We start from the raw sequence: 24,853 nt of genomic DNA, 5'->3' as shown, positions 1-24,853 counted from the left end.
GTAAACATTCCCTACTTCATTAAAAAAATCCCCGCTTATGAAAACAATCCCTAAGAAATTTCTTGTGGGGCATCAAGCCTCTTTTTTTTTCCCTTTCAAAATGGCGTCACACGTCGTAAATGGGGAAATTCCCTTTTTAAGGAAGTTTTACAAACCCTCTGATGGTAACAAGGAAGTTGCTTGTCTTATCCTGCAGGGAAATGGCTTAGCAACCAATAGTCCTGGATAATAATTGAAGATTATAGTGACGCGTATATGGTCAAAATTTCTTTTGTTGAAGTTACGTACGTGCGATATAACAAAGCATGAATACTGATAAGCAAAAACATATTTAATCAATTTTAAAGATACTTATTCCGATGAATTTCCTTTCATCAAACGTTCCAGAAGAGGGGCCGACTTTTCCTTTTTTGTACAAGTTGTGTTACGGACATAAACATCGGTCATGGAAAGACTGCCATCATCAGTTGTGAAGTGAAAAAAAAAACATCAAGTCCCAAAAAGTCAGTGTTCTTCAAAAATTGACGGTGTTTTCCCTTCATCTTCCGATGATTTTGGGGTCATTCGCGCAGAATGTTTGTTCACAGCGTTTTTGGCCTCCAATTTCACTACTTTTTTGCGTAGGAATTTTATTCCCAAGGGTTTAACTTCTCTGTGTGTAAAATCCCTATTTTAATTTGACTTCAGTTTTTGAGTAGGGATTTTATTCCCTACGCTTTAACTTTTATGTTTGGAAAATCCCTATTTTATTTGGAAAAATCCCTATTGTATTTATTAGGGAGTGGTTTTAGCATAAAATACGGGTGTGCGCGAAAATCTCCCGAATTTTCATTTTCAAAAGTTGGCAGCTATGATATATATATATTATACCATATTTCTTGGCCTATCCACTGCACCTAGCCATGACAAAATTTAACCTTCATAATTAATGCTTTCTCGCTGTTTTCAAACAGTAGTTTTTATATTGTAAAATCATAATGTTCACAACTAATCTTGGACAGTTTAAATGCTATTTAATTAATTAATATTTGAATTTATATTATAATTTTCCGTCATTTTCTTGAAGATTGTGTTTTGAAAAAAATCAACAAAGGCCCTACATCAATGTAAGTGCCATGACAGATAGGCCAAAAAATATGACAATATTGTAAGTTGAAATTATATTATGTGTTAGTGTTTTAATATTCTGAAATTTAAAATTCAAATAAAAACAAATTTGTAATAACTTACAAATTTCAACAATAAATTTACAATTTTCTGAAATCACTGAAATTTACATAGATGAGGGTAAAATTATACTGCAAAAACTAGTAAAATTCTATTGTAATATCTTTCTTAATTTCTACTTTATAATGACATGATTAAATCAGTGAGTGATTGATTACATTTGGGATCAGATATTTTACCTCTTAAATGAAGGTTTCAAAAAATGATTATTTTATAATTATCATTTTAGGTAAGATAAGAAAAAGAACTCGAAAGAGAACTCCAATTAAAGAACTAGATTTCTTTAATTGGGTCCACATTAAAAAATTTTTGCTGTATTTGCATGACAGTAGTGCAGTTCTACAAGTATTGAGGGATATTTTGTTTGTTATGATAAAAGCTAGGAAGTGAACAAGCACTTGGAATTTTTGGTAACAATGATAAGGCAATCAGCTAACTGTTTACTATCTGTATACCATTATGACCATTGACAAAATTTTTGGGAAATCTATGAGTAAACAGTTTGTCAATTATGAGACAGTTTACAAACTGCTTACTCATAGATGCCCCAAAACCTGTCGGAAATTTCTACATTAAACTTTTTTTTATTCCAGTCTTGTTTTTATTTATTTTTTTTTTTTTGAGATAAAACTAAATATTTGTTGCCTTATCTTATAATTACAGGGATTTTCTGTTCAAGGACAAGAGAATATACAGGAAATTCTGTCCAAACGACTGTATCTATGCCAGTTTTTGTGCGCACTGATGATATTGAGAGACGGTAATAACTTTCTTATTTCAGAGTGATTTATTTATCAAATGGTTTAGCTATGCAAAGTATTTTTCTGGTTTTGTTTTGAAAGAACTAGTTTTAGATGTGGAAGAACTAAAAAAATATGTTTATAGATGTACTATAATTGTTGTTACTCTTTTTTTTGCAAAGAGTGTATTATATAACAGCAATGAAATCTGTGAATTCAAAGTGTTTTAGTTTTTGTGACAATATGTTAGTTCATGGGTTCTCAAGCTTTTTCTAGCCGTGGCGTCCCTATCCCTAATCAACATTTATCCGCTGCTCCCCAGATCAGTTTAATAAAGAGTCTCTGCAAAAAACCTTTGTCTGGGCCTCCGCTCAGGATGACCCTCGCGAAGGCTGAAGGCACACAGTTTGAGAACGCCTGGGTTAGTTGATTCCAGAATTTTAAAATGAACTTACAGAAGAATAGAAAAATTTAATAAAATTCAAAGGAAATAGTGAGGAAGGTGATGAACGTAACACAAATGTTAGTAGTTAAGGATCAGAAATCATAAGGAAATATTTTGTGATGAAATTCACAAAATGACAGTCAAACAACTGTGATGAAAGTAGAAGAAGAAAAGCAACAAGTTCTAAGTATAAAATCCTTGCAACCATTAAATTTTTTTCTTTTGAGCTTTACTGGAGCTCTCAGGATCTCATCTGAACAGGCCAGCTTTAAACACTGTTGAGAATTATATCTATTCACTATTGCTGAGAGAATATTTTTCTATTTATTTAGTAGCTTTACGAAGACTTATGTAAATGCCGTAATATTTCTTGTGTATAATCTGTGAATTTCTTAGTATGGATTAAATGCCACAACATATATACAGTAATACCTCGGTTTTCGTTGACAATCTGAAAACAAACAATCAGCGAAATCCGGGACCAACAAAAACCGAGGCAATTATTTTCATATGAATCAATGTAAATCCAATTAATTGGTTCTAGACTCTCCAAAATGATACAAAAAACACATTTATAGAGAATAAATGTAGTGTTTAATACTAAAAATAATAAGAAATTATGATTTTTAATATTTTAAAAATGAATATAAAAGACTAATGTAAAGAATAAATGAAAATTTAACATGAAATTTAAGTTTTTGTATCTTTCTGAAGACTTTTCTAGGCGTAGAGAAGACGGTGAGAAGGGGGAAGAGAGGTTAAGCTATTATTGTTTGGAAGAGAAGAATCCCCCTCCATAAGACCTTGGGTATCAAGGCACCATCTAGGTGGGGGCATTATCCGAGTTCACTTGAATTTGTATATTCTTGAATTTTTGGCCCCAGACTTGTCCAAACTTGCACCTGCGCTGTACCTAGTAACACTGTACATGCCAATGCACTTTTCGAATTTTTCGAACCAGCCTCTGCTGGCCTTAAAATAAGTAAGTACACTAGCACTCGTACGAGGCATTTTCTTAATGAGATTGGCATACAACAGTTTGACCTTTTCACATATGATGGCCTCCGAAACAGAATTGCCATCTAACTGTTTTTGATTGATCCAAATTAGTAATAACTTTTCGACATCTTCAGTTGCTTGCGATCTCTATTTGTTAGCACATTCAAATCTTTCGCATTATCCTTCTTCATGGCCATAATGGAACCTATCGTGGATGGTGACATCCCATACATTCTTCCAATTAAAGCAATCTTATTGCCACTCTCATATTTTTCAATCATTTCCTTCTTCTACTCAATCGTATTCTTGGCCTTCTTCTTTGAAGAGCCTCTAGCTCTGGAAATTTTCCATGGAATTGTTTGGCTAGATGCGCAAAGTGATGTTCACACAATGAGAAACAACGGCACACTGAGAGCAGGATAACAAAAATGAGCAGCAAGGTCAAGTGGTCACATTGATGAAATCCGAGGCAACCGATATGAAATCCAAGACATTTTTTGCTGAAAAAATCTACGAAAACCGAAACTGGCGATAACTGAAGTCAATGAAATACAAGGTATTACTGTATATTATATGCATCTTTTTTTTTTTTCTGAGAGGTAGGAATAAAACCAAATATATATATTTTTTAGATTAATTTGCAAAAATTAATTTTTTAAAGGTATCCGATGTATAGAGATGCAAGTAGAAGAATCAAGATTTTTTTTATAAAAAGACGTGACCAATAACCCTGCCATACCTTAAGATTTCATTATTGGTGAACGAAATTTTCATATACAGAGTATAGGATGAAATTTTTTCTCAAAGTAGTGAAATTTGTATGCATGGATTATGTACTACCGTTGATTATACACAGTGTGTATATAGGAAATTACTTAATAATTATTTCAGTGATCTTTTTAACTAAATCATATGAAAAAGAAATGAATTAACTTTTGAGGCAAACTTGTCACTGCATGTCTGTGTGCAGAAGTTTATATTATGCAAATGGGCTTTTTAATCTATCTTCTAGTAATCCTACAATTTCAGTAATCCGGCGCACCATGGTCTGATATCTGCTGGATTAGTGAGAGTCCATATACTGTGTTTCACCTCTGGGGTACCTTTATAGGATTTTTTCATATTTAAAACTTATGTCAAAGCATTGTAATTAGCGCTGATATATTTTGTTATTCATCAATGGGTTTTTTTATTCATAGGTGGCCATTTTGTGTGCAAGCTTTTTGACACATTCACACCTTTTAGTGTTGGATTAGTGTATCTAATGTACAGATCATTTGATAAAGTATGCATCCACAAACCAAATACTAGTCGTCCTGCGAATTCTGAGAGGTAAATTACAGTCTATCCAATGTTTATTCATAATCTATGGATTTGTGTATTGAAAAAATAGCTATGTTAATATCTGCAAAGAATTTGTGGTTATTTGCATTTTTAACTGAACTTTTTTTACACCTCCTAGGTACATTATTTGTAAATGGAAAAAGCCAAGCACTGAGGATGTCTGTAAATACATGTTTGAAATCAACTATTTTTTTGAGAAAAATCCATCAGCTTCTAAAGAAGATATCATTGAGGTTGTTCCTTTGGACATTTTAAAAGATGATGTACAATTTTTTGAATATATGGTGGAATCTAATAACAGGTTCGTTATTTTTGAGCTTGCTGAAAGTTAGTTAGATGTTGGCTCAGTTTTACATTTACCATAATTTCTTACCTATAATAAACACATGTAAATATTGGTTTTTACTTTCATCATCACTAATGAAATCTTAAGCTGTGCAAGTGTGGATTCTTCTATTCCCATTTTTACTTCATCTGTTATCTCTCTATAAACAAAAATTATTTTTAATGCGGTTGATTCTTTTCATAATGACCCCGTATTATATTGACCATTTTAAACAAAAACCAATCTGATTTTCATGTAATGACTATCCTATATGTTTTCCTTCCTATATGACAACCACCTGATATAGGGTTAATTTTCGACGGAATGATGATGGTCACTTAAACAAATGTCAACTGCATTTATTCTTATACCAATTTTTCTGAGGGGAGGAAAAAACTGAGAGCCCATGTGCTGCATATACTCTGTCGGTTATAGGCAGAAAATTATGGTACCTTTTTTTTTCACAACATTTGATTATTATAAATTTTTTTTAATCAATTTATTCACATTTCAAACATAATATATTTTTACAAATTAACCAAAAATATTTCCTTATACTTTTTAAATAATATTTATCCTACCACTCAGATAATATGAAGCAATATATAATCTGTATTAACTTATTCACAGTTTTTCTTCTGACTGAATTTAATCAACCGATTATATGAAGGAAAAAATGGGCACGGTAGCCCAGGTCGATAAGATACTCCCCTAAAGTATCAAAGGATGTTTAGAGGTGTTCTGAGTTCGACAACCGGTTCATCCTTGTCAAAAACGTTCCTAACCTGGCACTTCTGGCACATGTATGCAGCTAGTTCCTGGCAATGGTACTAAGTATAAGCATGTGTAGGTTTTTTTTACAAAAATAATCCTTTAATGAAAAAATTTAATATGTTATTATTGAAATGTCAGTCTATGTATCCTGGTATACATCTGATTGGAAAATTTCGGACCCAAAGAAAATGAATGTGTGACAGTGCTGAAAGTCTCAAAATTTACAAGTCAATTTTCAAAGGGAGAAAAATTCAAATCTTCCAGTTGAAATAATTTTTTCTGAGCCTTAAGGCTTCATAAAAATGCCAGATGTCCGGCAACCATAGATAAGAGCAATGGTTTAAAAAATGAGTGATGTGTGCACTCTCACACATGCTCTTAATCAGTGTTTCTTAACTGCTGGACCACAGCACAGTAACAGGCCCTGACATCAGTTCAACTGGGCCATGAGTGATTCTTTGTTTAATTTATTTCCCATTATGACTAAGCCTTCTGCTGATGAAAAGAAATCAACTGGGCCGCAGATTGCTAAAGATTGAAAACCACTGCTCTAAATCATTATACTTTGGCAAATTTTTTTGTCCACCATATGTTTGTATGCAACTTCACATGTATTCCCATCAGGGCTGGGAATTGATTCAAATTTTTAACTGATTAATCAAAGAATTATCAATAAATCCAATTTCAGTTGAATATTTTCAAATGCTAATCATTCATAGCAAACAATATTGGTAACTATATAATATTAATTGATGCTATATAAAAATATATTCTATTCCTTCCACCAGGGTTGTTTGGCTTAAACCACGTTGGTTTAAACCATGGTTTAAACCTTGGTTTTAACCAACTGGTTTTTTTAAAAAAACCACTTTGGTTTTTTTTCAAAAAATCAGATAAAAGTGTCCTAAATATCATTTTTTTCCCTGAAAAATATCATATTTGTTCATTATTAGCCAAAATGTTTCATTTTTACCTCATTTTATATCCTTGGGGTACATTCTGATGGTATATCTTTAAATGACATAAGATTTTATAAGTGGTTTTTTTCAAAAAGTCTCATAAAAGTGGCCAGAATATATATATATTTTTCATATGAAGTATCTTAGTCATTTAAAGTTATATATAAAAGCCAAAATTTCTCATTCTTATAACATTTTCTAACCTTTGGCTACATTCTGATGCTCTATCTTTAGCAAATTCATGAATAAGGATTGCATCACACATCTAAATGTAGTGGTGTATTATCTCACAGGGTTTCTTTTTCCCTTCACAAAGAAGCAGCTACAGTAGTGACACCATCATGCTAGGGGCAGGTGGTCCTATAATCCAATAAAGACACCAGCTGTCCTTAAAGGACAAAGACTAGTGTACTAGTTGTTACATTACCTCACATACATTTTCATTCCCATAAGAAGTAGCACATCTCCTACTGTATATCTCCCAGTCTTAATATATTCAATAGTTGTTTTTTTTATAATTTCACACACACACTGTTAAGCCCAGTTAATCAAGGTTCTACTGTATAGTAGTAACAGATTTATAAAAAATAATCAGCTATATACAGGGTGATTATAATTAAAGTTTTGATTCCAAAACTATACAATAAGTACTGATCGGAATGACCTGAAAATTTGCATGGATACTCCTGAAGCAATGGACGTTTCTTTCGCAAAAGAAAAAAGTGCAAAATGTGCAAGTAGACGATGCTGTACTTGGCCAGCAGTATAATCTATTTTGTGCAACCACATCATTTCGGCACTTCCACAGCATCAGTGTGTGGATAGAACTTCTATCAAGATGCACATTGCAATACCAGCAAAGCAGCTGCTGAAGACCCATTTTGACAGGATGCACCTTAACCCTTGCAACTTCTGGCTGTGGGGGTACCTCAAAATGTTATAAACAGTGGTCAGATTGCAAACTTTGGTGAATTGTAATCTCCAGCACATTCCCTATATGTTAGAAGTTTCTCATTCCTCAGGAATATGAACGGGGGAAAGGGGACGCGTTTGGTTTAATAAAGCTGAATTGCAAGCACATCCACATTATGACCATGGCATACTCCGATTCTGCTGTTGAACAAGAATATTTGTACTTTCAGCCTCATAGCCAGAACACGCGGTGGACAACATATTTAACATTTTTTGAGTAAGTTGTAGTTATTTGTTCAATTACTTCATTTTTTTTGTGATGTTTCCGTGAATTATGGACTCGTGCAATGCTATAATTAAGTTATAATTTTCCCATGACTGGCTATCGTTTCCATTCTGCAAGCAAATTTCCCACGTGTTGGATGATGTCATTAATTTTACATTTTTAAGTATTTTTTCCCCTTTATCAAATAAAATTGAATTTTTTCAGGAATATTCATGTCAATTTTTAAGTCATTCTGACAATCGCTCTTTTTTTACAGTGTTTTGAAATCAGAACCTAGTTATAATCACCCTGTATATCGTAAATCATCGTTAATTAATCTGCATTATTTATGCTTCATTAAATGCATTATATTCACCTAATTTGTATTACTTTTTGCAAAATAGCTTCGTAATTAAGTATACTGAAAGTAACTGGAGAAAAACCTTTATATATTATATGATTAATAATAACATTAAAAGAATTTTCAAACACACAGTAATCCATTGAGTTAAGCAAAAAATAATTAAATGGCAAAATGGTTTTTGTTAAAATGTAATAAATATTTATTGATTAATTAGCATGGGAATAGTGTTAATTGCATTAATAAACATTTTATTTTAGTTAATTATTAAGAGTTTGAATGATTTTTCAGAAATTTCATTGTTTTTAATGTTAATACTATTTAAAACAAAAAAACCGGTTTGAACCAAAAAAACCTGGTTTAAACCAAAAAAACCCGGTTTTTTGGTTTTTTTGAAAAAAACCGGTTTTTTTACCAACCCTGCCTTCCACACATCTATTCTTTGATTGGATGTAAACAAATATAGAAATAGTTTAAAAAATGAAGCTATCCGCTTGAAACTATTTAATATGCTGAACATATCATAGATTGGAATTTCTTAACTTGGAGATCTTGTCTTTTTTTTAAATCAGTTATTTTTAGGTTAGTCAATGTCATAAATGCCAATGTATATTAAAATAATTTAAGACATCTAATCAGTCGTATTATAAATGTTGAATAAAAGTTTTATATCGAGTACCGAAAGGATGTTCAGAGGTGTCGCGAGTTCGATACCCGGTTCGTCCTTGTCAGAAAACTTTCCTTACACGGGGGTACAACAAAAAACAGCGACTTGACTGCAGCAAAAAACTGCTGCAGCAGGGGGTCCTCCATTGAGGGGTTAGTGCACCAGCCTCTCTATGAGTATAAAAAAAACAAGCCTGCTGTTTGAAATGGGCAATAAATTGTAGGTCCTGGTCTAATTAGCCCTCGTGTGCAAAAAATGACCATGGTGTGACAACAATAATCAAATGAATAAAAATTTTAATCAAATTTTGATCAGATTGATCATCTCAACTGAAATGCTTCACTTCGATGAATAATGGAATGATTAACTGACCCAATTAATATGACCTGTCCTTGTTCTCATGTATCAAAACAATTTTATAGTTGTAAAAAGAAAGTCAGCCCTATTGTGTATTTATTTTGACTACTAACATAATATTCTTTTCTTATCCGTTTCAGGATTGGTGCTCGGCAAGCCATTCATTTGGACAAAATCAGGGTTTTTGCAAGTAATGTGTGAGTGTTTTTTAAATTTCTTATTTGCAGTGAAAAATAGCATTACTGATCATATCCAGTCATTATTATGCAAAACTCTATATTAATTTAAAAATTATGTTGCTAGTGAAAGTAAAAAAACAATATTGAGTAACTTGTAATACATTGTGTATATGATGTAAAATGGATTTTATAGGCTATTACACTTTTCTTCGGAAAGGTGTTTCTTCATTCATGACCACCTTCTCAACTCTGCATAGATGGATTGCTATTGTTAATATTCAATTTAATACTAATATAATATGATAATAATTAATATTTGTTGATTGAACTGAATTTAATTTGATTTGAAATTTGATGAAAGGGTGGGAGTTTGTAATAAAACACAGGATTTGAATATAACATTTTCAGAAGAGACTGGTTATATCTGACGAGAATGATTTTCAGAAAAGAAAATTCATCTCTGCCTCCACATGAACTCTAACCGCTATCTCTAGTATGAGTGCTCTACCTCTAAACTATGAAAATTGAATATTTCCCCCTTGAGTGTGTATATGCTGAATGCAGAGGTGGAAAATCAGCCACAATTTCCGGTGTTTGCTACATTCTGCTACAAAAATGCCGAAATTCTTCAATTCTGTGCCATCTTGTGCCAAAAACAAAATTTTCCCTTAAGAAACTTAGAAGTTACATCACAATTGTGGATGGAATGAATGACCATATGTCCCGTATTTGCCAGGAAAAACCCAGTTTTTCTGGCTGTCCCGACTTTTTTACAAAAATATCCCGGTTTTTCACGCCAACTTGACTTTTATTCTTCAAATCAACGATTAATATTATCTTCTCAACTCAGAAATTATATTACAATAATTAGGACTACAAATAAGAATATTTACTTCACATTTTTGTCATGTATATATATTAATTCACTGCAATTTGAAATGGCACTACATTTTCCTTTGGTGACACTTATGTCCTGTATTTTCCCGTATTTTGTAGCCCAATTTCATGTATTTTTCTCGAGCAAATATGGTCAGCCTAATCACAATAGCAGGGATGGGAACTCTGTGCCATCCTGTTCCAATAGTGTATTTTCGTATTTTTCTGCACCAAATAGCCAAAATAGGAAATTTTGCTTCAGTACGCCCAGAATTTCGGAAAGGATGCCAAAAAATTTTTTTTTAATTTTTCATTTAAACATTTCTTGCGAAACTATTCTTTCCAAGAAGAGTGTGTTTTATTCCTCTGCACTTTTCAGCATCACCTCCTCCCATCTTCGGTAGTCGTACTATCTCGTGACCTTGAAAAAATAGAGGGGTCTGTTGGAAAGTAGTTTGACTGCACTGTAAGTGCAGTGTTGGGAAAAAAATTTGCGGGCTAACCATGTATGTTTTTCATGCTTTGTAAGCACTACAGAGATATTTTTTACATTTGAACGAAAATTTTCAATCAAAAAATATTTAATTTTTATTTACCCTTTGCAACTTTTCCTTAAGACAGTTTATTTTTTCAAGTACTACAAGCATGTCAAACCGATAATCTATCTGGTCTCTTGTTGAAAGAGTTGCTGGAAGTCCAGAAAAGTTTGCGAAATTATAGAGAAGGTAGCAGATATTTTTTTTTTCTTCAAATCAATTTTCAAGTTTTCCTTGCAAGTTCCCACGCTCAACTTTGTTCCCGAAAAAATCGGATTGAGATAACTGCGGCCCCCTTATTTAAACTATCAACCCCTCAGCAGGCTTTCTATCACAAAACCCCTGATGATATCCGTGATCGTGCAACTGAAGTTGGTTTGCAATAGTCTATCAGCTTTAAATCGAAAATGTGAGTCAGTTTCCATTTAAAAAAAAAATTGCAACTGCAAGCAGCAGAAATTATTATACTCGATCGCCATTTCATCAAAATTCTGATGTTTGTGAAAAACATTTTAATTCCAAGAGTAAAAGAGGAAGTCCGCCAAATTATGAAAGCTAGTTTAGTAACTTTGCCAAATAACAATCGTTAAATCTGCAATGCTGCAATTAACGCTTAAAATAACGAGTGCTGAATCGCCAACATCATGTTGGTTCTTCAAAATTCTTTCCCATTTTGCAAAAATTTCTTTCCAAGAAAGCTTTGCCTTGAAAACTTATAGAAAATGTTTAGCCCATTTAAACTGCTTCTGTTCCAGACAGCAAATAGTGTTCTCAGTATGCAAAAGTGATATCTTAAATAGACGCGTAAAAAATTTTATGACAGCCGCTCTTTCAAACAAGGTGTCAAAAGTCTGAAACACCAAAAACAAAAAACAAGCTATTTTGAAAAAGGGGGGGTTAACAAAAGTATTCTTGTAAGTTAATTTTGCTGCTCCAAAACTGCTTTGAAATGGACTTTGTCCCTTCATTAGAAACTGACTTTTAGATAACATCATCCTCTCAGCAATTTTATTTCTTGTGGCCACAAGTGGAATTAGCTTAAGGCCCTCTCCCCCCAGGGTTCGGCGCTCATTCTTCCGACATTATACATTGTGATGTATAAAATGGAGTCAAACTATGTGAATTGCCTTTCATCGGCAGAACTATAAAAAAAAAACCTTCATTGCTGTTTCCAGCTATTTTTTTATGGAAAAAAGTTGATGCCTTTGATTTATGTGTTCCTTACCTTAATTACTTTTTAAATTGCATCAATTTTCCCTGACTAGCTGTACTTGACAAAACATTCATGTGCCCTTTAATGGAACGGAAACATTCTTGATAGAATGTATTATCCCACTGGAAAAACAGCAATAGGAGTTGCGATGCAAAATCCGTAGACAAATTCTGGGTGTCATCAGTGATGAAATCCCAGAAAAGTAAAGAAATGAGAAAAAGTTCATGAAATAAGTGAAAATTTTTTTGAGAAAATAAAATCCTTCTATTAAATTTCTAATATATAGTTTAATCATTTTCTATATTTTTTATTTCTGTAGTTTAAATTAAAAATAATTTAATTCTGTTAGTTTAAAATACTATAGTTTAAGTTAAAAATAATTTGTCTTTAATCACTATTAAATTTCTTCGAATTTCTAATAAATATTCTAAGAATGGCCCAGCAAAAGAAGTCATCTCAAAGATAATGCGATTAAACAATACGATTAAATAATCCATGTTCGTTTTGAATTTTGGGTAAACCCAAACATCGATTATTTAATCGTATTATCAAACCCAAAAGGTAATCCATTTCTATCTCAAAGTATGTTGAATCAAGCAGGTAATGATCAAGAGCAAACTCAAAACGAAACACTTATAATTTTAAATATGAAATAGGTAAATTCTGGTAAAAGAAGCAAGATCAAATGTTCAAAAATACTCGAAACTGAAGAGAACAGATAATGACCTTTCCAGCAATTTTTACATAGTGGTAATGATCCTTCCAACAACATTTGTAGGGTTTTTCCCAACAATATTCGGGGTAGCAATAACCCTTTCAAAAGTACAACTTAGACAGACTTGCATCAAAAGAAGAAAAATAATTACTTTTCTAATGAGTTTCAAGCCTCTCTTGTAGTGATTTTTTTCTTTTAAATTAGTGATTACAAAGTCTACAAGTTAATTCTTGTAGACTTTTTCAAATTATTTTTCAAACATGAAATACCATATGTTAGCCTCTCATTTGTTGATATTATAGAGAACTAGCTGTAATACCCGGTGCCGCCCAGGTTTTCTTCAATGAGGCTTTTTGGATCACGTGATATCTCCCTCTTTCTTTGAGGGACATACAAACCATGCCTAAGTTAACCATTATGGTGGCTTAGACCAGTTACTTGTGACCAGTTTCCATTGTAAATATTGTTCGTCTTGATTGATACTATCATCCCTCCAATTTTTTCTAAACAGTTTATGAACACCAAGTATGACTCAGTTCAGGTGTGTGTGCATGTGGTTTAAAAAATTGTCTGAATACATTTTGTGTCATTTTATCCTGAAATTTCAGGAACTTGCATGACAAGCAGCAAAGCGATTATAGAAAACAGTGCTTAGAGTATTGGCAAGTGAGTATTTCTTTGTAATTACATATACTTGTACTGTACCATAGGATTTCAGCGATATCTTGAGTTTGATATCCAATTCATTCTTGTCAGAATCTTCTCCTGACAAAGATACAATAGAAAGAATGATAAAACAACCACAGAACACATTGCTACTGCAGAAAGTACACCAAGGGGGTTAGCGCACCAACCCCCTTTGTAATATACATTTAAAAGAAGGAGGAAAAAAACACTGCCATATATAGAGATGTTAAGTGAGAATATTCTCCTGGATGTAAAAATTGGAGAATAATCGAGAATATTAATTTTTCTTTTAAATAATTAAATTTTTTTTATTAATTTTGTTTATCTTGTGAAATATAAATATAAAAGGAGAATATTCTTAAGAATATTCTCCGAAAGATTATTCTTGAAAATTTTACATCTCTACTGCCATATACACAAGTTAAAAAACACTGCAGACGGATTCTTACAATAAAACGTAGGTCCCGATTTTGAGCCTTGTGCAGAAAATGATCGAAGCATTAAATTAAAGATGATACATTGGAGGTATATATATCACAGGGATTTCCCCTTATGCCAGTTTCTGTGCCATTTAAGGAAAATATATTGAATTCTTACAAATTCATAACTGAATTTTTATTATAATATTTGTAACAACATGATTATAATATTAATATTGGGGTGCAGTAGCCTGGTCGATAAGATACTTGCCTAAAGTACCGAAGGATGTTTAGAGGTGTCGCGAGTTCGGTACCCAGTTCGTCTTTATCAGAAAACTTTCCTGACACAGGGGTACAACAAAAAACGGCAACTTGACCGCAGCAAAAAATTGCTACCACGGGGAGTCCCCCATCGAGAGGTTAGTGCACGAACCTCTCGATGAGTATAAAAAACAAGCCTGCCATTCGGAATCGGCAATAAATTGTAGGTCCCGGTCTAATTGGCCCTCGTGTGCAGAAAAAAATTACCGTGATGTGACAGAAATGACCAAATATATGATAATTATCACTCTTTCATGATTAAATTATAGTAAAATAAATATATTCATCTCACATATTTGTCAAACATATAAATTTTTTTGGTGAATAAAATTTTCTTACAGCATCCGTCATTTTCCGCGGTTGACGATTTTTCAGCAATTTTATTATAAATGTTGAATAAAAGTTTTATATCAAGTACCGAAAGGATGTTCAGAGGTGTTGCGAGTTCGATACCCGGTTCGTCCTTGTCAGAAAACGTTCCTTACACGGGGGTACAACAAAAAACAGCGACTTGACCGCGGCAAAAAACTTCTGCAGGGAGTTGAGGGGTTAGTGCACCAAACCGATGAGTATAAAAAAAAACAAGCCTGCCATTCGGAATCGGCAATAAATTGTAGGTCCCGGTCTAATTAGCCCTCGTGTGCTGAAAATGACCGTGGTGCAACAAAAATGATCAATTAATATTAATATTGATTTAGGAAAGTTCAACCTGACTCACAAATTAATAAAATAAAACCTTGTAACATGTAACCCCCCTTGTAATGGGGTTTTTTTTTTAGTAATTAGAAATGAATCACTACAAATTTTTTAAGGGCTTTTGCAATCTTTATTAACTATTTATTTTACTCTGAAATTTTTAAAAAATTTGAATAATGCTATAATGTTTTGGAACTTGACATACTGCTTGCAGCTGGAGGGTTGGCGCTGCAGCCTGTTTTGAATGGTCTGGAATCAAATTTCAGTGAGGAATAGGGAAGCATAGCATAGTCGGAGATAGACATGAAAGTCTGGGGGTGTGATGATTACTGGGGGAAGGGGCATGATAATGATGTCAATTCATATACACTGAAGAGCCAAAAAAACTGGTGCACCTGCCTAATATTTTTTTGGATCCCCGCGAGCCCGCAGAAGTGCCGCAACACGACGTGGCATGGACTTGACTAATGTCTGAAGTAGTGCTGGAGGTAATTGACACCATGAATCCTGCAGGGCTGTCCATAAATCCGTAGGAGTAAGAGGGAGTGGAGATCTCTTCTGAACAGCACATTGTAAGGCATCCCAGATATGTTCAATAATGTTCATGTCTTGGGATTTAGGTGGCCAGCGGAAGTGTCTAAAGTCAGAAGAGTGTTCCTGGAGCCACTTTGTAGCAATTCTGGACGTGTGGGGTGTCACATTGTCCTGCTGAAATTGTCCAAGTCCGTCAGAATGCACAATGGACATGAATGGGTGCAGGTGATCAGACAGGATGCTTACGTACCTATCACCTGTCAGAGTCGTATCTAGACGTATCAGGGGTCCTATATCACGCCAACTGCACATGCCCCATACCATCACAGAGCATCCACCAGCTTGAACAGTCCCCTGTTGACATGTAGGGTCCATGGATTCATGAGGTTGTCTCCATACCCGTACACGTCCATCAGCTCGAAGCAATTGGAACCGAGACTCGTCAGGCCAGGCAACGTGTTTCCAGTCCTCAACAGTCCAATGTCGGTGTTGTCGAGCCCAGGCGAGGCGTAAAGCTTTGTGTCATGCAGACACGAGTGAGCCTTCGGCTCCGAAAGCCCATATCGATGATGTTTCGTTGAATGGTTCGCACGCTGACACTTGTTGATGGCCCAGCATTGAAATCTGCACAATTTGCGGAAGGGTTGCACATCTGTCACGTTTAATGATTCTCGTCAGTTGTCATTGGTCCCGTTCTTGCATGATCTTTTTCCGGCCGCAGCGATGTCATAGATTTAATTTTTTACTGGATTCCCGATATTCACGGTACACTCGTGAAATGGTCATACGTCAAAATCCAAATTTCATTGCTACCTCGGAGATGCTATGTCCCATCTCTCGTGTGCGTCGACTATAACACCACATTCAAACTCACTTAAATCTCGATAACCTGCCATTGTAGCAGCAGTAACCGATCTAACAACTATGCCAGACACTTGTTGTGTTATATAGGCGTTGCTGACCGCAGCGCTGTACTCTGATTGGTTCCATATCTCTTTATTTGCGTACGCATGCCTGAACCAGTTTTTTTGGCTCTTCAGTTTATATGCATATACATTAAATCAGTAGGCTCCACTTTTGACACTGGGGGGGGGGGATTCCCCCTCCCGGTATCTCTGCTCATGAAGCATAGCTGTTAAAAGTCTGCTTTTGAAAGTAACTTACAATATTATTATCATTTATTATTTATTTCTTAGGTAGTAATTTTGTTGTAAATATTCACAGGTACCTGATCAAGCAAGGTCTGCTCCTTCTAAAACCGAGCCAGATACAAAGTTTACAAAACTCATGGTAACAATCCTTTGGATTTTTTTTTTTAAAATTTACTTTCCATTTGAAGATTTCATTGTATTTGAAGCTGTATAATGAATTATCTTTAATTATTTTGTAAACATGTGCATAGAATTATCAGGTCTTGAAGGCAAGAAAATAATAAGATAAATTAGTATATTGATATTGAAGGACTGGACACACTCCGCTTCCCATCTCAAGGAGATATCGAAGCTTCCCAAAAGATGGGTGCATCATGAATTTTATTCAATGATTATCTATAATATATATATCTATAAAAATTTGTTTAACAGAATAACAAGTCTGATTACAGGAGTATAAATCAACGAAATAAGTATGATGAATCATCTAAGAATATCGTCTATGTCTAAATTGATATTTTAGCGACTCGATAAGTTCCTTTGGTGGTGGTCCATCCGCATTCGTTGAATGTCAAAAGTTGTAGTTGTATAAGCCGTACAACGACAAATCGATGTCATGTTTGCGTCACATGGAGTCCTGGTCCAAGTTAGTCAATGTTTGGACACCCAGGTGTTTTAGCTAGTTCTAGCTGCATATTTCTGTTCCATAAGTATTCTAGATATTAATTCTCCTGGGCGAATAGGAGAATTTCATCATTCCTGAAGCTACATCGGCTGGCTAGCTTGATTATGGGTGGCATTGATTCACCGCATTTATATGTTAAGTGTGTATTGTTTCTTCAATAAAGTTTGCCATTCAACGCAATATCAGTTTCATGAATTTTCAGCACCCCTATGGGGCCGCAAGTTGTAGACTCTCCTTAGTATCAGCTTTACTGGTCTAGAAGGCTGAAATTCATCCTGCTTCTTCTGTACTCCCTCTTGTTGTGCAGCAAATATAGGTTACGGTCTAAAAATTGAATCAAATTTTGAATGCACAGAGAAGTTCATTGGACTTTTTAGTATTCTTCTCTTGAATGCTGTCATCTGACTTTGTGACATCTGACCAAAATGAAATGCTGATGTGTGTGGACATTAGCAGATGTACAGTCAAACCTTGTTAGTGCGTCACCCGGTTAACACGTCACTCCGCTTACCGGGTCACTTTTTGGAAGTCCCAATTGTCCTCAGGTAGGAATTGGCACAACTATGGCTTACTCCGTTTAACGAGTCACTCCGCTTACTAAGTCATATTTTTGCTCTCCCAAGATTGACTCATTAACAAGGTTTGACTGTATTGCCATAGCGAGCCCGTTGCACCACACTTACGAGCATAGTTAGAAGATCGTTCAAAGTGCTGCAAGTATGTCGGAAACAGACGATGTTAGCTTTCTTATAGGTGGAATGGCAGAATATTATTAAAACATGATCAAAATTATTCGGAGAAGAGTGTAGAGTGTAATTGAAGCAAAAGTTATACCAAGCTATACCATTTTGATTTTAACGTAAAAGTAAAGTATTCTGAAACATTCAAGTTTCTGGAGGTTGTTTTCAACATAGTTTTAATAAATTGCATCTGATATTAAGTCTTCTAAGAAAAATTTTTTTCCATTATTTCAGAACATAAGTGTATCAAAACTGTTGGCAGAGCACGAGTTACTAACTACAGATAATCTTCCGAAACTTGAAAACATATTTGACTATAAAGCTGTAGTTTGTGGTGAGACTACTACTTTGCCCATGGGTTTCTTCCTTAGCCTTGGGGTGAGTTTTTTTTCAAGTAAACTTTGAGTAATTTGAAAGTAACTTTAATGAAGATGAAGCTGTAGTCTTTGTTCACTATGGGAAAGTCATTACCATTTATCACACCTATTCAGAAATGCAGTAAACTCTGGCTAATCTGGTGCACATCAATCAGTCCCTGGTGTGCTGGATTACTCGAAGCTAATTGAAAAGGCTCATTTAAGTAATATATTTGCAGGGTGTCCCATAAATTTGTATATAGTTAAGAAATTCATGAACATTGAAAGAATTGGTACATTTGAATGCAGTTTGCGAAAAAGTCATTCACACACAAAGGGGATTTTTTTCGGTACAGAGGAAAAAAATTAGTTCAAATTTTTGTTGATAGAATGTGCTGCATGAAAGCAAATCACTGGGAATATTCAAATGAGTCCTATAAAATGCATGTTTGCGATTAACAGCTCATTTCTGAGTTTTCCTGTTACTGGAGCTTATATAATGTTTTCATTGTGATGTTGATATTGGTGGATAAAGCACCATTGGTGAAATTGTTTTACCTCAGCCACAAATTGCTGGCTGAAGCGTTACAAATGCTTCAGGCATAGAAGAGATTGAAAAGAAGTTTAGATCCAATCAATCCTGTATTTTTACTGTACCAAAAAAATCATTCTTTGGAATAATATTTTTCACGAACTGCATTCAAATATAACAATTCATTCAATTTTTATGAATTTTTTAACTATTTATGAATTAATGGAACACCCTGTAAACTTCTGTGCACAAAAATGGAATGACATGTTTTTTTGCTTAAAAAAAATGCACCTAAAAATGCCAAATTACTTTTTTTTTTGGGTTGGACCAACTAGCTCATGACCAGATTATTGCGAGTCTACTGTATTCATCAATAGAATTTGAAATATCATCATTAATATATTTCTATAAATACATGGGAAAATTTTAGTTCAAATCAATGGGTGCACATAATTTTTGGCTTGCTGGGTATAATTTGTCCAGAATTACTTTAGCAGGCTGTATAAAAACTAAATTACTTTTTCACAAGCAAAATATCAATGAAAAACACTTGAAATGTGAACATATTTAATTGGTGCTGAGATACTTTTTGTGCAGTTATCATTGCATCAAAATCATTAATGTGGTATGTTGTGATTCTATTTTGTATTATCACCATAATATTCTATCATCACAAACATAATGATCCTAAAACATATTTGAAACAATTACATTTTTTATAAACTGCTTTGGGGGCCAGATAAGAATTGGACATTTGTAGACCAAAGTTTGTGTACCCATGGTATGAATACTTTTTTTTGGTTAACTTAATCCTCCTTATATTTCAAGTATTTTTTTACATTGGTTTTAAACGTTTGACCTAGTCTTGCTTCATTTACTTGTATGATATTGCAATGTTTAAAACAAAAAATACTTTTTAATGTTTATCTTGAAACCTTTTTTTTTTATCTGTTTATATTGGCTTTGGCTAAATATTCCTTCTTTATTCTGCCTTAAATAGAGGTCTAGTATTTATCGACTTGATACAAAGCATTCAAAGTGGTCAAAAGTTGAAGTCACTCTAGAGCTTCCTGCTGATACTCTCTTTTATGGTCAACTGGTGCATGAGTTGAAAGGAGAGGTGAGAAATTTTCTTGAGTCATTTATGCTTTCACTTAAAAAAATTGTTTATTCAATACATGTGAAAGTATAGTTCCATGTGGTGAAATCAAATGCTTTTTGTATTCATACTTCAGAAGATAAACAAAAATATTATTGTATATATCTTAACATATTAATTAGTAAAGTATTTTATGATGTTTTTGATCATAAAGGTTGTGTTTTGAACGGTTTGTTAATCATGCTATGATTTCCATTTGCTATTTCAGGGCAAAGCACAGCGGAAAATCCTTTGTGTTCATATCATAGATGCTTTCTTTCTTGGAGGCAGGGACGTGAGAAAGCATCATTTTGAGAAAAGGTTATTTTTCTTGTTTGCAATATTGATTTTTAGTTTGTTTGTGCATGACAATGACCTAATTTGTTTTTTTTTTTCTTTTCTTTAAACTGTGTTAGTCTTTATGCTGTTTCTTCGGTTAATTCAAGCAGATGGTAAACTGGTCATCATATAGTTTATTTGATATGCTTAATACAATCTCAAATTATTTTTTTAATTTAGCCTTCCACTCATGGCTTCAGAATATCCCATGAATAAATATGGTATTACAATCTGGTATTTCTTGAAAAATAGTCACTTCCTGACTTCCAAATAGGATCCATTCTGAGCATCATCCTTAAGTCTAAATCATACCAAATTTGGCATCAGAAATAATGCAGTCACATTCAAAACAGCATTTATAGTGAGAGAAGGCGAACATTTGCCATATTCCGCGCATTAGTCAGCATACCGTGAAAATCGAGGATACCACATTTGTGAATATTAGAGTCTAGTTCCCAGCGTGTCAATAAAAGCAGGGTTCAATAAGGATCACATGATACATTCAGAAGACTGATATTCATCTACATTAAATACTGACTAAATACACAAATTGGAATAAAACAATAGCTTTCACTCTGTTGCAAACAAGTTTTTCCCAGGAATTTAATAAAGGTAATGAAAATTGAGCATTCACTTATTTGCTCCAATTTAATCACTGTCAACCCAATATGAAATGCAGATTCTACACGCTTTTTGTATGTTCAGAGATGAAAGAAATATGTATTCGCTTTTGTATTACTATATCATGCTTTACAGTGCAATTCTTTCATTTTTTGCTCTGCTTATTCAATTCCTAAACACATTATCAAAGAATACAAAAATACCTTGTAAGCTACTAATTTTTTTGCTTAGTTGTATGAGAATGAATACATTTAGTATCCAACACTTTTGATAGATCAAGATTTATGGTATGATAAGCAAACGTGAAATTTGAATTAAGGATTAATAAAGGATTCTAAAATTTTGGAAACAGACAAGTCAGATTTTTGGAGTTGATATTTAAAAATTTTATGTAACTTGAATTTCCCAGCATGCTGGAAAGTACTGGCATTCTCAACATTCTAGTTCCCCTCTCTGTTTCTGGTATGCAAATGAATGCGATAATCTAGATGATATAAAGGCAAGCATTTTGTGAAGCTTGTGTAGACTTGCATAGCCATCCCAAAGGTAGATAAGATAGCATTCATTCATAAATGTAATAGATATGTATAATGGGCATAATATGATTCACATTGATTACACGATGCTTAAATAAATTTTATGTCCTTTGTCCATAATTCTCTCTACAATCAGGCTGCCTATTGTAATCTTGAAAAATTGCTTTTTTTTACAAATTATTTTTTTTAATAATCATTTTGCATCCAACTTCTTAGGGGAAAAAAAAGCTGCAGATAATATATGCAACAATTTATAATCTGTATCAAGAGGTTTGGATGTTTTTGTATATTCTGTTGATCATTGATAGTGAGTTATGATATACAGTGATACCTCAGCTCACAAATTTTTTATGTAACAAAATCTTTTCGCAATATTTATACCTCGGCTAACAAATACAAATTTGGCTAATGAATGTTTTAGTTCTTACGGATGCACATGCTCACATACCACAGCAGTGTTGTGAGCTGAATTTTTTGTACAATCATAATCAGAATTACTGTTTTTAAAACAATTGATTTATGTCTGCCTCAGAATCACTTTCCATATATTCTATTTCTCCTCCAGAAAGCTTTTGAGCCATTTTGTGTAAAATAAATGATTAACAGGGCTCCCACTTGTCCTACTTATTCTACTTTTTGATAAAATGGCCTACTTTTGTCCTACTTCCTCGGGTGTCTGTTTTGTACATTTTACCTACTTTTCTACCAAATCCTAACAACAAAATTTGTGTAATTGATTTTAATTGAGAGAATTGTTGATATGTTGCCAAGTATTACAAATGTTGTAGATTGCAATTAATGATTCTGCCAAAGCAGAAATTATATTATTTTTAAGGTTATTTGTAGGGTATATGTGGACCATTTGGTTTGTTAATTTTTCATTTGCTTAGTTTGAGGGTTCAACGAGTAGTCATTAAAAACTTCTGTCTGGATGGAAAAAATATTGTATTTACCACTTCATGGTTTTGGACAGTAACTATCATTCAAAATTATGGTGCTCATTATGTGTATAAGTGAAACAACAGTTTGCATTATAAAGCAGTCGGATGCATAGGCCTATTCTAGGTTTGTAGCATTTAATTGTCTTCTGTATTTTAGGGCATGCAGAGGCATGAACAATATTTACAATGCTCAGCAAAGAGCTAGAAATGAACATGCTTCATTTGTCAAAAATGAATGTGATTCACCAGAATCAATTATCTTTGTTAGCCGAGGTATGATTATATTGATTATGAATAACCATCAAAATAAATTTTTAGCAAATTACTTATTCTTGTATATGCGAATTGTATAGATTATAGAAAATTTTTTAAATTAAACCCTTTGAGGGTCCATATGCTTATTCTGTTTTTATTTTCATAGGATGGTTTTGGCCAGTAAGTTAGCAAAAGCAGTTGCAAAGCCTAGTCGACCTGAATATGCATCTCTGAAAGTAAAGCAGATATGGCCTCTTCAATGCATTGATGACGTTTTAAACAAGTAATTCTACTATATATATTTTTTCACCTCAAGAATGTAGACCTCGTGTGGAATTTTTGGAATACAGTGAAATCTCACTACTCACAATAATATTCGATATAACGATAAATCCCTCTACAACAATAATTTTTCAAGCATTGTTTGAAAATGCCTAATGTAGTAGTGTTGTAGTCTAATGTTATATATACCACTACCTCTCGATATAATGATAATCCCTTACAGCGATATTTTTTCTTGGTCCGCAGAGTATCATTATATCAAGATTTTACTGTGTACGAATTAATAATAATGTATAGAATTATTTAAAATGTGAACAATGCAGGATAGATGGGAAAGATCTATTCCAGCTCACTTCTCCTTATAGAGATATTGAAGTGTCCACAATGATGAATATGTCTAGAACATAATGGGGCTCTCTCTTTATATATATATATATATATATATATTATTAAATAAAATCAAACTTAGTTAATTCAAAGCTGAAGGGAACAACAAAAAAGTTCGAATTATCCAAAATTCAAATTATCCAATTCATTGATAAAAGGTAACCTTACCTTCATAAAAAATCCAAAACTGTCAATAATTATAAAAATTTATTGTATGTGTGTGAATGTTATCATTTACTATGCCTGTATGAAACAATTATGAAGAAAAAATTTTCATTTGTAATTTTAATTTTGTAAGTTGATTTAATGAATGAAAGATACAATTTTTGAGCTTTGACTATTACTTTTTCTAACATGTCTGTAGCTTCTGTAACTTTTTAAATAGAGACCTCTGTTGCTTTCTTATAATTATTTCATCCTCTTCATGAGAAAATTCAATATATATATATGTGACTTTATTCTCTACTTCACTAATGTCTGCATCCGTAAGGCAACCACAGTTTTCCCCCTTAGAGTTGAACAAGGGTATGAGCCTTGATTGGACATTACGAAAAATGTTTCTGAGCTACATGGATGTTCTAAAATAAACGAACAGTAACATTAGGGAGATATGAATCTCCAACACATTTTACCAAACAAGTGACTGAGATTTCAGCACTCCAGCTTTGAAACATTCCTTCTGCGTTGGAACTGTTTACTCACTCACACAAACTTTTTATTTCCTTAGTAGTGGCATTTGCATTTACTCTTGGCAGGTGTTTATGGCATCTTCAAAGAATCTGTAGAAATCCAGCTGGTCATGGAAGGACCAAAACTATTGTTCAGAACTAATGAAGAAAAACATTGCTTCTTAGAACCACAACAAAAAATTTTAGATTTTGTTGATTGTAATATAATGTTGGCAATATGTTATATTCTGGAAAAGATCAGTAAACCACGGAATAAAGAAAGGAATAACCTCGATTCAGCCAGAAATTCTGAGATAATTGGTGTTTTGAAAATGACATATCTGAATCAAACTTTGAATTATCCAAAACATGAGGGAAAAGGATCGAATTGAAAAATTAATTTGAATTATCCACAAAATCAAATTAACCAAGTTTGAATTAGCCACGTTTGCCTGTAGTTAGCAATGGTAGTGTGATTAGATAATTCGTTTTAGTTCATAATCTGTTATCACTCTTCTCTAAATCTTATATGTGTCCTTCATAGAATTCGGTACGAAAGCATAGAAAAATTAGTCAATGAAAATTTTGTTTCACTTGTATCTTTTTGTGTTTACTCACAAGACCGCATTGTAAGTACTGAAAAGAAAAGGCACACCCTATGAACCCTGAAA

The 24,853-nt window shown here is 33.3% G+C and overlaps 1 protein-coding gene across 2 annotated transcripts in view; it reads left to right on the top strand.

Annotated features, from left to right (window-relative positions):
- Positions 1–24,853, top strand: part of Cmtr1 (Cap methyltransferase 1) — a 64,527-nt gene that overhangs the window by 32,815 nt on the left and 6,859 nt on the right. For both annotated transcript variants that reach the window (XM_089245600.1, XM_089245601.1), the window contains exons 14-23: positions 1,891–1,987; positions 4,611–4,743; positions 4,874–5,056; positions 9,516–9,572; positions 13,503–13,560; positions 16,776–16,841; positions 18,362–18,505; positions 20,016–20,135; positions 20,383–20,474; positions 23,012–23,128. In XM_089245600.1, coding sequence (XP_089101726.1) covers positions 1,891–1,987; positions 4,611–4,743; positions 4,874–5,056; positions 9,516–9,572; positions 13,503–13,560; positions 16,776–16,841; positions 18,362–18,505; positions 20,016–20,135; positions 20,383–20,474; positions 23,012–23,128 — 1,067 coding nt within the window. The remainder of the gene's footprint in view (positions 1–1,890; positions 1,988–4,610; positions 4,744–4,873; positions 5,057–9,515; positions 9,573–13,502; positions 13,561–16,775; positions 16,842–18,361; positions 18,506–20,015; positions 20,136–20,382; positions 20,475–23,011; positions 23,129–24,853) is intronic.

This window comes from Pholcus phalangioides, unplaced genomic scaffold, assembly GCF_987345545.1.
Source record: "Pholcus phalangioides strain wild (caught in Gottingen) unplaced genomic scaffold, Ppha-v1.0 ptg000003l_1, whole genome shotgun sequence".
NCBI lineage: Eukaryota > Metazoa > Arthropoda > Arachnida > Araneae > Pholcidae > Pholcus > Pholcus phalangioides.
This window is presented reverse-complemented; position numbering and strand designations above follow the sequence as displayed.